The 16,701-nt window shown below is 26.8% G+C and overlaps 1 protein-coding gene across 2 annotated transcripts in view; it reads right to left on the bottom strand.

Moving 5' to 3' along the window:
* LOC132917170 (lachesin-like) overlaps positions 1–16,701 on the bottom strand; it is a 189,756-nt gene that overhangs the window by 57,396 nt on the left and 115,659 nt on the right. For both annotated transcript variants that reach the window (XM_060977778.1, XM_060977779.1), the window contains one exon: positions 1,641–1,756. In XM_060977778.1, the coding sequence (XP_060833761.1) occupies positions 1,641–1,756 (116 nt within the window). The remainder of the gene's footprint in view (positions 1–1,640; positions 1,757–16,701) is intronic.

Genomic DNA, 16,701 nt, shown 5'->3' with positions numbered 1-16,701 from the left:
ATACATTCATCGCTTCTCATAGAAACTAAAAATACTACACAGTTTTCCAGGTAACTTTTATTATAGTGTATATTATTTATTATTAGTATTATTATTTTTTTTAGTAATTATTATAAAGTATTAAATCACATCAATATTCAATTTTAAATAACATAATAATTTAATTAAAAAAATTGTAATTAAATTTTACGTAAAGTTTAATATACATTACCTATCGTATATCCGTCAATATTATTGGTGAACTGTTAATTATATTCAAATTCATACCGATAACGAATTTTTGTGGTCAACTATTAAATAACATTTATAACTTTTACCAGGAAAGTAAACATAAAGTTCAAAATCACTAAAAAAACTAGAATAAGTATAAAAAAATACACTGAGTTTATTTATTCCCAAATAAACAAATATTAAGATCGTACATTTTATGTACAAATGTATAAGAATACTATTCGTTTTATTTTTATAAGTTTTTACCAATATAATCATGTATGTATCTGATATACGATTACGATATGGAAAATAATCAATTAAATTAATATATTTATAGATTTTTAGTAAATATTTTTTTTATATTTTACGTATTTATATAAATAATTAAATAATTAATTTTCTATTTAGAGTTTCATTGCAAGTCTGTATGAATTTAATTATATAAAACAACTCTAGGGAAATAAATGTGGAAAGAGAAAATAAGATAAATGAGAAGGTTTTATATAACGAATTGGACAGTTTATGACCCTTAATTCCCAAACGTCCAACAACCACTGATATTAAATTAAAAAGTGATATTTTATTAGAATACATGTCTTATCATAATTATTACAGTTATAATAACAGTTTTCATATCTATATATATATATTCGGATAATAAAACCAGCGATATCAACGGAAATAAATATTGCAAAAATGGAAATTTACAAATGTATAAATATAATATATTATCATAGTCGTTAAAACGACTGTAGTTGTCCCATTATTGTGTTCTATTTTCGAATTACATTATTGAAAAATGGTTAATTTTATGTCGATAAAAAAAAAAACATATTATTATAACGTTGGCATAACAATATAGAGACATGGGTTATTTTTATATAAAAATAATATTATTTTATGAAACATCTACTACAACTACAACATCTACCGGTAGTACTTGCGGTTTTAAAATTTTAATTTTACTAAATGAAGACGATATAATATTATGTTTTTATTATTTACGTGAAAATAAATTCAAAACCCGCAAGATGCGTACATTCAAAGTGTATATAATAATTAAATTTAACGTTGTCACTTGTTTTTCTGTGCGTGTTTTTTAGTCGGCTTATTTGTAATACTTATCACATGTCTCTACGTCATAAAAGCGTGTATTACCATAAAAAATTAAAACTCCTGTAGACACAATTTCATATCCATAATAATCGACTACGACTTATAAATATATTATTAGCAGGTAGAAAAACCTAAATTGAATAATCAACTTATTCACATAATATATCTATTGTTTTATGTGAATAAATAAATACTATATCGTTTATAATTCTCTAATGGTTTGTTTAACATCATATATATATATATTTTATGTGAGTACCTATTATAGTAACTAATAAGCAACAAGATTGTTTGTTTTTGTCCAAACTTACTTTGTGTTCTCCGATGTTTTTCACGGAACACACCAAAATCGCTTCCCGCCCCAAAGCGACAGTGACATTTTCCATGGGATTCAAAAACTCTGGCTCTGGTCCATCCTTTTGCACGTCTATAACACAATAACAACAAACACATATGAGTTGATTAAAAAAAGGATATAAAGTATTGTTATAGTTTCAAATTTTTTGCAGATCTGTATCCTGTATTATACTGAATTTGCAAATACACGTGACACATATTATATACTGAGTGATTCTTGTATCGAACAATATCAATTATTTCAAAATCTATTAACGTTTTGAAAAAAAAAATTATATAATTTCTAGTCGAAATAAATTATATTTTTAATATTTTTATCGTTATAATTTTTAATAATTTTACTTTTTTCAATTACAATTTACATTTTTAATTTCATGATCTATCGCAGACAATTTTTAGGAGTATTTCGATACATATAAATCAAAATTTGGAATTTGGACGTGCAGTAAGTTACAACTTTACAAGTGCTCGTATATAAAGTTTAGGTAAGCAGAGTTGTAGACAAACATTTTACGACGTCCCGTACCTTACCACTTCTCTAAACAATACTTTATAAATACTTATAACTCATAAACTTTTCGTCCAAATTTCAATTTTTATGTAGCAGAATACTCCTTAAAGTATTCTGCTTTAAAATATTACATTAAAAATATTTGTCGTCTTCAAAAAAGGAAAAAAAAATAAAAAATTATAACTATAAAAATACTAAAAATATGTGTATTCAAATGAAAATTTTGTTTAATTTTCGCTGGAAATCAAGTAAATAAAATATTTTAAAAAATATTTATAGATTTTTAAATAATAAGTATTTAAAATAACATTTACATGGTAGCCGGTAGGTGTATTTTTTAATCTGATATCACTCAACTGTCATGATATGCAAAATATATACTAAACATACTAAATCATAATAATGTGCACTTATCAATCAAAAATAATCAACATTTTATCAACATCAACTATACGTTATACGTTCGAATCACATCATGATATATTTTAAAATATGCATTCGATTCGTTGATGACGACACCTCCAATATCATATTTTACTGAACCGTAACACGATTTCGGTGAAGTTTTCGTTGGGAGAAAGTTAAGTTGAGTTTTATTTTGCTTGACTAGTATCGGGTAATAGTATGGGGAATATGACGGGGAACAATTTTCAGGTCATGCGGCATAAGTTGAGCGGCGTTACACGTGCCACGCCCGCGCGTACTTCAACGACGTACATTTTAATTTTCTGAAAGTATGTTCCCATTGAAAATACGTAGTATGGAAAATCATTTTTTTTTCAAAACGATTCGGATACCTACGAATTTAAACATTATGCAAGCGTGAAACGCGACTGAATCTCTGTCGGAAACTCTTAAATTTCTCCCCTCCCGACAACCCGCCATCACTATATATATATATAGGTACGGTCGAATCATATACACGCACGTCCTCGAACTCGCATTTATTCGAAAGTTTTAATCAAACTAACGACTTTAATTAACGACGACAAGTCCGAACACTCTGAATTCGAGACTCGTCCACGACTTAAACTCGTTTTCCACAATGAAGCGGTCGCCCCGTGCCTATGTGCTGATTTTCGTAGTGACTATAATAGTGATCGAGTGTCAAACATTCGTTACGCGTAACAGTCATCATAATATATCATACCGTAAATAGTATGAAGATAGTTGAATGACACGCAGTCAGTCTACAAAATGTTATGTGCATATTTGCGGGTCTAATCGGTTTAGACGCACAGAGTTTAAATTGTGTGTGCAGTGGCTCTATTCGGTAGGATCTCGTGATTTCATTGGTATGTATTTATTTTGAATTTTGTAACAATTATATTTCTCCCAAAGACAACGATTGCGACGGCGATTTCAACAACCCGGCGGCGGCGCTAGTGCAGCCGACAATATAACTATAATAATTTTATATTTCTCGTGTGTTGTTATTAATTTTTTGACCAAAAATAATATTAGTTTATTTTAATAATGCACATGGTATTTTGCTCGAATGCATAACATAAAGGTTAGCAGTACAAGCGTGGTCCCAAGGGGGGGGGGGTTAGGTTAGGTTAGGTTAGGTTTGTAGACTGGTGCATTTTCTAGGATATCTCTTTTCGGCAGCCGACAAAAAATACATCGTCTTGCCGATGGCGTTTCGGCCGTGTCCGTTTATATCACCCCCCCCCACCCCCTCCGTAAATATATTTTGGATCGGCGCCTGAATAAATGTGTATTTATGTTCGTAGACTATCGTATTATTATATATATGCATTTTTATATAACGTTTATTACGTATTTATTTTGATACCCATTTGTCGACCACACAATTATTATTACTACTGCCGATTATTATTAGTAAAAGACATAATTATTCGGTAATACAGAGTGTTCATTTCGAAGTTAGGTAACGTTAATTTTTTTTTGTTTTTTGAGAGGTACTACGACACTATGTCAAAGAGATACTCCACTCTCTCGAGTCGTCATTCCCTCTAACCTATCGGTGTCGTTTATTAGAGAACGAAATACTATATTATAATTATTTTAAACATAAATCGAATGGTTTTATTCCTTCAATTTTTACAATTTCACCTTCAGTCAAAATTATGAATCTTCACTAATTGTTAATTACTGTTAGTTCTACTGCTCTTTAGGCCTGCCTTTCTTCTTCTTCTTCTTCTTTGTTACCAACATTTTTTCAACGAACACCTTAACCGCCTTCCAATTCGCAACATCCTTTCCACTACTGTGTTTGGTTCGATCCTGCCTCCTGTAGTCAATTCCAGCCTTTTTTTCTTTATTGCCACATCTATCGCACTTGAATAGTGTGTAGGTAACGTTACCGATCTAACCGATCTCGAAACATAATCGACCGTCGTCATCGCGGATCAGTTTTAGCACAAAAACGTATTATATATATGTACATCATAAGCACAGTGACACTCAACGCGTTAAACGCGTATATTGATCTCACAAATACCACGTGTAATTGATAAAATGGTTTTTTTTTGTGTGTGCTACCTATATGAAATTGCAACAGCAAGACTACAAAATGTTAATAAACCGTTGTTGATAAAACCTCCACACAATAAAAAAATAATTGAAATTTTATGCGCTTCTTGTAAATATTTCTATGGACGATTTAATTTAATATTATAATACATTTCAATATAATATTATTACGAATAGTTTTTCGTCGAAAAGTAATTCCCGAGATAAATATTAGTAAAAATCATAGTGACATACGAATATACTATTTTTGCACGACGTCATATAGTTTATAAGAAACGGTTGGTTTTATTAAAAATGTTGTTGTATCCGTAGAATATAATGTATGTGTCGTGTGTTTTGGATAATATCATATTATATAGATTCATTAAAATTTGATATAAAAAGTATAAAAATTCGAATTAATTTCAACGACTCTACAGTCTACATAACTGGGGTAATTACTTATAACATAGAGTTTTCAAATTTAGTAGATACTGCAATATTACATTCGTATTTATCAATAATAAACATTATAAACACGTATTACGTGCGCTTGGATGCACTTCAATTTAAACTTTAATAATATGATACATTTGACAATCCGCAAAGCTGTAAGTTAGTATGTGACATCTAGATTCCATACAGTTTAAGTGTCACACCAAACCATCATTTTTCCGGATATACCACTGCGGGCCTTTCGTGGCTGTGTCACACTGTACTCACTCATTTCAAATTTAAATGCCTATAACTAATTCAATAATTGTTCGAAATGCTTTAAATTTTATTTAAATACAAATTATCAAAAAATTATCTTTCACTAAACACGAAATATAAAATATGTTAACTGACGTTCAAAACATACTAATAAAACTATAAGTTTTGAAAAAATATATATATTGAAATTGAATAAAATTAAGTAAAACATGTTTTCAAAACCTCAATACTTATGTAGACAATTACGATTCACTGTTAAAATAGGTAATCAATCTATGTTAGATGCGCTTTGTTTTAGTTTTACAAAAAACCATCTGAGTTCAAGTGACGATGAACATCTGTGTAGTGGGTATTAAGGTGAGTGATGCACTACAGCGTAATATTATGTATATTTGTGGTCTTATATCGGTCTCGCGTTTAATCGTTTCCGATTCACAGATATCGGAATACGGCCTAATCAACTATTCCTAACTAACTGTCAAAGTGTTAATTATTTACGTTTTGATTAATAATGCATACATTTATTCAGTAGTTTCCTATAAATTATGTTAACAAATTAGCACGATTAATTATTACAAATTCATATTAACTCGAGGATATCAGTAGAAAACTATTTGAACTTAATATATACTACTTATACTAAAACATGTTTCGGCTTTACTCAATACTTTTTTTCATTTCACCGTGTTTACTGACTTGTTTTTAATAACTGTACAGATATTTTCAAGTTTAATGGGTAAACAATTTTTTTTTTTTTAGTTCATTAACTTTTACTAAGTTTTGTGAGACATTTCAGGACACGGTTATTGCTGTTGGCACTAATTATTAGGAAAACCATTTACTGGACAGAATAGCTAAGCTACGGACAAGTCAAATTAATTAATAGAAAATTGTCTTGCTTAATTATCAAAGGTGAAGTGTAGTAATAGTTAATACCTAAACTAATGCTGATTATAGTTATACATTGTCGATGAATAATAATAAAAAAAAATTAAAGTCGTTACAATCCTATGTTAGAAGGTATAATAGAAAATAAAATACATAATATTTGATACTACAACAAAATTATAATTTAAAAAGGTCTTAGTAAATTATCATTTTAATTAAATAGTACGAATAGGGGTTTTTAGATCGGATCATTTTGTATAAGTTAGGTGTTTCATTAAATTTACGGAATGCATGGAATCATGTTAATACTAAATACTATTTGAATGTACAATGGTTATAAATTGAATATTTTAAATGTTCAAGTTATTCAATTACAGTAATACATTAAATACATTACGCAGAAATGTAGTTGAATTATAATTTTCTGTTATTGAGCAAATGTTGACGGAACAATCAGAGCCACTAAATTTAATTGATAATTTTAATAAAAAGAGTTCTTGTGAGGTTTGTGTATACATAGTTCAAAATTAAAGTTATTTATAATAATAATATCATATAAGTACCTATTACCATAAATTAAAAAAAATTAAAACATAATAATTATTTTAATAATGATACTATAATTTATAAAGTGGTATGCCGGTATCAATTTTAAAATAAAAATAGGTAACTATAATAATGTGGTAGTATATAATAAAGTATATGCCTGAATAAAAATAAGTGCTTTAATTAGTATAAATATTAAAAACTGTATTATTGTATTTATTATAATTATTTTGTTAGGACATTTAAGATTATGAGTAAAATAATCAGAATAACAGATTCATTCATTTTCTAAAGAATTTTTTTTACGTGTGTCTTTTATAACCATTTAAAATTTAAAATATAAAATATTTACAAAACTTATCTAAAACACGTAATTAGTAAATTATTTTGTGGTTAAAAGTAAATAAAATTATAGTATGTTTAATACATCAAGTTTGAAATTTTAGTGCAAAATTCTTCAGAAGTTATCCTTACAGAAATTTAAAGCAAACTTTTAGCGTAAAGTTATTTTATGTCTTGTATGATCATTTGAATTTTAAACTTAGATGAGCTCAGATGCATATAAAATAGTGATATCCTCTTAAACAGTTTTATTTTATTTATAATCAAAAAACACCAACTGTAAGAATTTAACTTTTACTTAAATTATAATTTTTATATATTTTAAAATTTTCAAAATATTTAAATTAATTTTATACCAAAAATAATTATAAATATAACAATAATCAAGTGTGATATACCTATAGGTAGTAGATACCTAAAATTATAATAACTATTATTTACTACACGCAATGATTTTAGAAAAAAAATTATTCCAACTATCGATGGATTATTTTATCTACTCCATATGACTAGTAGAAAAATACATGGATTATAAATTATAATATATATTATAGTTACATGTATAAATAAATATATATTAATAATATAATATAAAATTAATTCTTAGAAATAAAGTCTGACAATAGGAAAACTTCATAGCCATTTATCGTATCTAAGAAAATATTTATCAATGAATTCTAATTTGACAAATTTAAAATAGTAGATCTATATTGGTGACATCCTCAAAGATAAAAAAATTCAAAATTTACTTGTAAAATAACTTCCTGTTTTCTTTTTTTCTTTTTAATTAATTTTATTCGAATGCAATCACGATAAAAATAAATTTATTAGAAATATACTTTAAACGACTATAATATTATACATAGCTGCAGTTTATATTTTATTAAATATTTATAGCTTATGAATAAATTTTAAATTAAATGTTATCAAACTGAGTTATATTTAATAAAGTTTTAGTGAAAAAATGTAAAAATAAATAATATTTATACTGAAATACATATAACTTTTAAAATATTTTAATTAAATATCTGTACACAAAAAATATGTAGTTTCTTATATTTTAAATATGCTTGAAATTAGTCAGCTCTATGATACATGTTATTATTTGTTTTTATAGATCATTAGTTTAAAATTATGTTATATTCATAATTTTATTTATTTATGATCGATGGTATTTGACAAGTGTATAGAGAAAAATATTGTTCTACAGATTATTGTCCACAATTAATTAGTATTAATGTATAGGTCATCATCATTCATTTTTAACAAAACAATTAAATAACCTCGTTTTATTCGTGTGTTATTGTTTTATATTACAACAAGACAAAATGCATAGTACGTAGAGAGAAAATAGTAACAGAAGAAATGTTTAATTATTTTTTTTTTATACGAAAAACTTTAACAGAAATAGTTAGTATAATATTGTATTATCGCATTGAATATTAATATTATATTTTTTGCTTGAAAATTCATTTTTTTATCCGATCGTTTATATTTTTGTTCTTATCTGTAATACTGTATACAGTACCTATAACATCATAGCATATTATAATGTTTCGGAAAGTTTTTGTTAGTTTACCCAGAAAACTGTTGTCTGCACTGTGTACTCGAATCATTTGGTTTCGCATAGTCACACGACTGTAAGCCAATAAAAAAAAAAAAAAAAACGTGAAACATTCGTTACAAAAAGGATTTGACTACGTTCTTGGTAAACGCGTACGCTTAGGTGAACCCGTGTAGTACACGTAAGTAGAAATCGCTGTATTTTTTTTTTTCTGAAATTCGAACGTTTACATATTATTATATTACATGCATTACGCGAGTGTGTGCGTACTATTGAACAGGAACGTATGGCATATTATGTACTACTGCTATACGTCATTATGCCCACATTGTTATAATAAACCTTTAATGATGTACGCTGTACGACTGGAATGGTAGGTATTAGTTTTACTGCGTTTTGTCGATTCGCTCTAAGCGCTCTGGTACAACTATATGTACTCGGGAACTAACATCATCCGCAATTCATCGAACTCTGTGCTATTATTATCAATTTTTTCTGTTTTTCTGTTTTTTTTTTTTTTTTTTGTTTAAACTCGGTCGAGTCAGATATAATTAATATATTTTTTAAATTAACCACCATGCGACAATTCAAGTGTTTTTTTTTTAACCATTTTCCGAAAATCTTTAAGCACCAAACAATATATCAAATTAAGAAATCATGAAAAGTAATTTAATATTGTCAAATGTAATATGTTTGCAGACACGTGGTCATGACAATACTGTGTGCGAGTACGTTCAAAATAATGTAATATACTATTTTAATAAAATTATAATTTTTCATTTTGTATACTTATTAAGTACATCATAATGCAAGTATTTATTTGACATTTTTAATTTTTTTTTTATAAATTATATAGTTTCTGTGTAAAATAATAAAAGTTTCGGATTTAATATTGAAACATATTTCGTATGTCAATTTGTTAGTGATAAAATAAAGCAAATAAGGCCGTAAAATAGATTTAGTGTTAAAAATATATCAAAATAGAGTTTAATTAAATTAAATATAGAACTTAGCCGAAAATTTATAATTTATATAAAAATTGATATTTGTTATGGCAAAGGGTATTTTTCCTTATCAAGTTACATAATACTTGTTTTATTATTTATATAATATATAATAATATGTATAATAAAGGCAGGTATGACTGCAAATAGAACTATGGCATATAAATATTTTGTCAATAATTACAATTACTTTACTATGAAATTTTGCTGAAAAGATGACAAGTTTCACATTTTCATATACAATAAAATAATTGAATTTCGAGATTTTAAATTCTCAATCGCTGATATTTTATTCTATTTTTATGCAAATTATTTTAATAACCGTTTGATGTTATTAAACTAACTAACTTTGAACAGTGTTCTTCCGATTATTATTATAACGTATCTTTAAAATCCAATTCAATCAATCATATAGTTATAAAAAGCTCTAGGGAGTTATTCGACGCTTATTAGAAACTAATAATAAGTTTTTGATACCATTTACAAGTCATTTTAAAAATACTTTAAAATAATTTGAGAAAGTTATAGTAGGCAGGAAAAAAGTATACGTTTTATAAAAGTTAGGTAAATTTTTCACTGATCTACGGAAGTTATTATTATTACGAGACCTTTGAAACTCCAAAAGCCAAAAATTAACATTAGTTGAATTTTTTAAATTATCTTAATATATCCACAACTTTTGTAACCAAACTGTATTGTTTTAATGTTAGCCAAAGAGCACTGTTCATTTATTATATTAAAATTTTTAACCATAACTTTAACGAAAATATTATTTTACCATATTATTTGTTATTACTTCACGATTTTACCAAAAAGTACGATTTAAATTAAAGTTTATATTTTATAATAACTAAAGCGTTATTAATTTACAGAATATTTGATACGTTATTATTTGTTAAAATAAGTATTAAATGCAACTCAATCAATGGGCTTAGTACGTATCTGCAAAGAAGTAGACATATATTTGTTTTACGTTATACGTACCAGATGGGTAATACATTTATATGGATGTGCAGGAAGTCATAAATGTATAATATTATAGTTAAACTTAGGTACTAGAAAATTGCACAAAAGGCTACACTATAGATTTTTCTTTTTAAATAAACGAGTTGACGTTCTCGTTGAAGAATGTTCAATAGACCACCGCGCGCTGAATATATGAAACATAATAGCCTATATATATATACACATAAAAAAACATGCAACTTCTTTATAAAATATTTAACAACTATGAAATACAATATTCAGCACTTATGGGTGACACTTACCATCTGAATTCATAATTTGTGTTATTTTTATTAGTTTACTGAACAATATGCATTATAAATCACTTTATAAAAAAGTACGTATATGTAATATATGCCTGTCTCCAAGACTCAAAGATTTTTTTTTACACCTACGCTTAAAAAATATAAGTTATATTTCAACTAAGTATCATCGACAAAATTTACAAAAAAAAAAAAAAAAGCGAAATATTAAGTTTAATAGAGTGTTAATAATAGAATTGAATACTTTTTTGTTAACACACACACACACACACAATAATTTATGAATAATACTTTCTATTTATATTAGAATTTTGTCTTGTATATTTATTATTTTCAGAGTATAACAAGTGAAATATATTAGAATATGATGGCAGTTGGTTTTAGTATTGCAGATGTCAGTTCTTTGAATTCTCTGTGTAGTTTTTGAAAATAATTTTCAATGAAAACCAGTGATGTAGTATTACTGTTTTATTTTTAAGTGCACTTAAATTTTGGAATTATCGAACCAATAATTTTATTCTTGAGCATAATATTTAGTCACAAGACCGTTATTGATTTAAAAAATCAAAACTGTCGAAAACTACTTTTGAACGCAGCTCGTTAAACGAGTTTATATATATATATATATATAAAAAAAGATAGGTTTAGGAACACCGCGGTGTTGGCGTTGGCGGTAACCCGCCAATCGTTCCTCCAATGAATAATATATACGTATAACCACCGAAACTCTGGCCATAAATATCCATTATCCACTTAAATTGCGTTTCCGTGCGCACTGCCGCGTTCGCCGTCCCGAAGCAGTAGGCACTATCAACCCATAGAAATACCTTTATCTAAATGAAGTGTTATGGGGGGGGGGAGGAATGGCAAAAATAAAACATCCGTAGTTCATTAAATATTCTAAACGTTGCCGGATGTAAAAGAGATCACACTCACACGTGCATAATAATATAATGATAATATATATATATGTAAGGTTACACGGAGAAAAGTAAAAAAAAAAAAATATTTATATTTGCATTTGAAGTAGGTGGGTATGTAATAGTTTTCACGAATTTCACGGTGAACACTATTTATTTTTATTTTTGCACAGTTTTGATATTAAATAATATTTTTGTCATAATTCGATGACTATTTTCGTTAGTCCTCACTTATACGTAATGGGTATTATTGGACCAAAGCACAATAATATGTCGATGGTAGTTGTTCGGTGTACGTAAACGACGGCAGTTCAATAGGGCTGATTAATTCGTGTGACGTTCAGTTATATAGTCTGACTCGGGACTTTTTCTGGTTGTGCGGTCGCGGGTGATTGATAAACAGTAATAATTTAACGAGCAACGTCCATTAATTTTTTTTCTTTTTTTTTTTTTACAAAATTCGGCTGTAAAAAACTCTGTTTTAGGCTACGCATAGAGTCCCTTGAAACAACAGATAATATACGTGAATAATTGTGGCACTCGGATATTCAAACCTCATGCATAATATAATATAAACATTAAATGAAAAAAAAAAAAAAATAAAGATAAGTCCATCTGCTCTCAATGTTATCAATCCTTCACCACCAAACATATAATAATGCACCGTCGTAAATACGCTCACTACAGCTACATCATTCTTCACTTGACGTTACAATGGTGGAATATCACTCGACGAAGACGATTCTGTACAAATATTATTTTATTTTCTTAAAAACCGTGAACATGGACGACCTTATTTAAAAAAAAAAAATAAAAACATTTTTATACTATTTTCAATTATTTGATAAATTTTAACCCAAAATTATTGTAATACATACTACAGTTACTTCGTTGTTAAATCATTAAATTCTATAATTAAAAAAAAAAACAATCAAACCCTTTTGAAAAAATCGATCAGACGTACTATATCTGAACATTTTATTAAAAACTAACTTTAACAGTGATAGAAATAAAAAATAAAAAAATGAAATTGTAGTTCTAATGAATATCGAGTGTCAATCATGTAAATCTGATACATAACTATTTTTTTTTATTATTACCTTCGTAATTGGGTTATTTGTATATACATATAATATTATATAATTTGTACTAAAAATGTACGCAGAAATTTAGTCTCTGATAAAGGTTTTTTTACATAGAAGATTTGACGTATTGAAATTTTGGTAAATTTCTACTAAACATAATACTTAAGTGTTTTTCTTTTTTTCTAATTTATTTTAACTTAAAGATAAAATATAAAAATTGAAGGAATTTGTTTTATATAATATACAAATAAAATATATAAATGAGCGTACTACAATTCAAATCTAATCACAATATATATTGATGATTGAAACTTAACATTGTTATATTATATTAGGTGTGATAATTATTCTTCGTCATGTACTATTTGAATAATGATATATAACCTGACTTTAGCCTACTGAAATATCCTTACATATGAAAAACAAAAAAAAATATTTTAGGTCTCCCTAAAAAGTTTTGAACATTTTTTCAATCATATTTGAAGCCATAATTTGTACATTGTTAACATCCACTGTCATTTTCACTTTGAATCAATATATATAGGATACAACCTATAGATTCTCAGATATTATTTTGAAAAACGCAATCTAAGACTAAAACTGAGAAAAACTAAACTAATATAATGTATTTAAAAAATACACTAGCAAATGAGAAACTCAATGTACTATTTTCAGAAGAACAGATAAAAAATAATAAAAATTAAAAGTACTTATAGTGATCACCGTGGAAGAACCCTTACTTTCAAAGCACACTTACATTCCCTCGCATAAAAAGTTAAAAACATGGAATAATTTATTAACTAAACTAGTAGGTTAAGCTTAGCAAGATAACGACAAGGCTTACTAAGAGCTACAGCCCTATAAATTATCTGCTCTTCTACTGAGTATTTCTATCAAGTTTGGACATCAAGAATTCATTTTTAAAAAGTGGACACACAGTTAAATTATACTAAACTGTGACTCGTATCAGTTGTATTATTTAATATATACTTTAAAATCAACCTTTCTAATTGACTGTCAGTGCTGACAAACAACGCTGTTCCTTTTGTGAGGTGTAAAGAAATAATCGTTTAAGCAAATCTGAAGTAAACTTAAAAAAAATCGATGGGCTACTATTAGCTGTCAAGAATCTTAATAATTTTATTCTAAATCGTTTAAAACCGATTTCACATTATAACAAATATATTAAAAATATGGTATATTTAAAAAATTATCAATCTTGAATTTGAATATTTAAATATAGAGCGAGTTATAATGGATAAAATTTTAGAATCTCTTTAATTTTTAAGCGTCATAATTTTCAAAGAAAATTATGTTAATCATTATATAACAAACATTATTACAGAGATAATTTTTTATAGGTACACGTATTATTACAGATTAAGGTGAGGCATATTATATAATTTTTCAATTTATTAATTATTTATTAAATGATTATTATACAATAATCAACATAAATGATTATGATTTTAAATAAAATATGAGTCCAATTATGTAAAATGATATTGTAATATAATAATATTAAGAAAAACAATTTACGGTTTAAATTCTTGAAAAAAAAAAACCATTAACGATTTAACACTAATATTATATTTTGTTTTACGTCGATTATTAGGCAATAAATGTCCGATTAACCTGTATAAAATTGTGTTTTTTTTTTTTTAATACATATATTCTCATATTAAACATCCAAACTAGTATGTTTTGATTAGATTAGAATATTATAGGAAAAACTCGATTAGAAAAATATCTGAAAAGAGATTTGTCGTGTTGAGGTATTCTAGTGTTTATTGAAATACATTTGAATCTCATTGTTTCGCAGTTCTTGCTTTAAGTAAAGCGATGTCAAATGATGAAATTCCGCTAAGTTTGTGAGCGGAGCGACTTATGAAGAAATTCGGATTCGTCGTTGCGCAATAACTTCTGAATGAATAAACCTTAAATGCAATCTGTAAATATCCACCACCGACGTTTCGCCAAAATAGTAAATACAAATCTAGACAATGAAAAATCGTTTACCCTTAAAAACACTTGAACTTTAAAAGTCCAAGCGAACAACAGCGATTCCACGATCGAACGGCCTATAATATAACTGTACAGTTTAATACAACGCACTTATACACGATGATAATAATACATAATATAACAATCGTCGGGAGCGTTGTCATGTTTGAGCATCACAATAATACTATATTTTCGAGCCTATTCACTTGAAAGATTACGAACGTTGCGCTAATACGAGCGATTTGTTGTAATAATAATATCTGTTATTAAAATATCTTATTGTTCGGTATATGTATTTTGTCGTCTAAATAATTATTTAAACAAATCATTTTTTCTAAATAATTAAAAAAAAAAAACCACGATTTAAAAATTATTTTATTAGAGCCGTGTGAATTCTCTAGTTTTATTAAATACAATTCGTCTTGTGCACTTTTTTTGTTGATGATCTCTCGAAACAAAACTTGTCACGGACGGCGGACTCGCGGAATTAAGAGTCGGTACTGACTTAAACACAGAGATAAATAAAACTTCAACAGTACAATATTATTTATATTTTTACCGTGACGGTTTTTTTCTTCAAACAATTATTATCCTCGTGTTTTTCTCAAATTTAACTGCGACCGTTAAAAAAAAAACACATATTTTTTCGACGACGTCACATGTAAATAGGGTCCTCTTACAAATTACACCTTTTTTAAACCTTTTGTTTATTTTCTTCTCTGTTTAAATTTGTGGTGATACCCAAAACTGCGGCTAAAAGTCGTATGTTTTAAAACGTTACAACACGGTTATGTGTACACTAACCGACTACTTCCGAAAAAATACTTTTGCAACTACAGGTATAGTATTTATCTATATTATGTTTTAAATTACCACGAATATTTATTGTAATATTCACATTCTTTGAATAATTAGGTCATCTTGCATGCTCATTACAACAAGACGTATAATGTACTGGCGATTGTTTTAGTTTTTTTACATTTTTATTTGAACTCAAAGCTCTCTGCTTTAGGTCTTGAACGATGTTTTTTTTTTTACTTGGTACGGAAAGTTTTGAAAGATATAATGTGATAGTCTTATAAAAAATTGTCGTTTCTTTATTTGTAGCTCAAATGAGTTGATTTTCACTGAGTACTTGTTTGAGTCATTTTCTGATGTTTCATCACCTGTCAATTTACTTTGAAATGCCTCTTGCAATATAGTGTACAATAAGGAACAATAAAGCGAAAAAATAAAAATCAAACATAAAAGTGATTGACGTAAGCAACATAATTACATTTGTGATATAGAATGTCATAGACAATTTGTTTTTGTATTATTATTACTGTTATTATTATTATTACATCTGATGTACCAAGTGATGTTGCGAATTAATTTTTCGAATGACATAAAACGATGGAATTTCTGTCGTTTTTGTAACTTAAACACTTTGAACATACTAAGGTGATTTATACAATAAATTGGAACAACTGTAGAAAGTATATAAGTTAGGCTTAATAATATAATTTATTAATATTATGAAAAAATTAAAAATAAATTAAATGTGTTACAATTATTGATTGTCTTACTGTGGATAGAAATATATTATTTATGGTTGTTATTAACGCAAAAATTACATAATTCGTTATAATATGTGTGCTAAATTATACAACAACTTTAATTTGAAATTAACTATAGTATTGGATCGAATA

The sequence above is a fragment of the Rhopalosiphum padi genome, chromosome 1 (genome assembly GCF_020882245.1).
Source record: "Rhopalosiphum padi isolate XX-2018 chromosome 1, ASM2088224v1, whole genome shotgun sequence".
NCBI classification, from domain to species: Eukaryota; Metazoa; Arthropoda; class Insecta; order Hemiptera; family Aphididae; genus Rhopalosiphum; species Rhopalosiphum padi.
The sequence above is the reverse complement of the archived record's forward strand: the minus strand, read 5'-3'. Positions and strand labels throughout refer to the sequence as shown.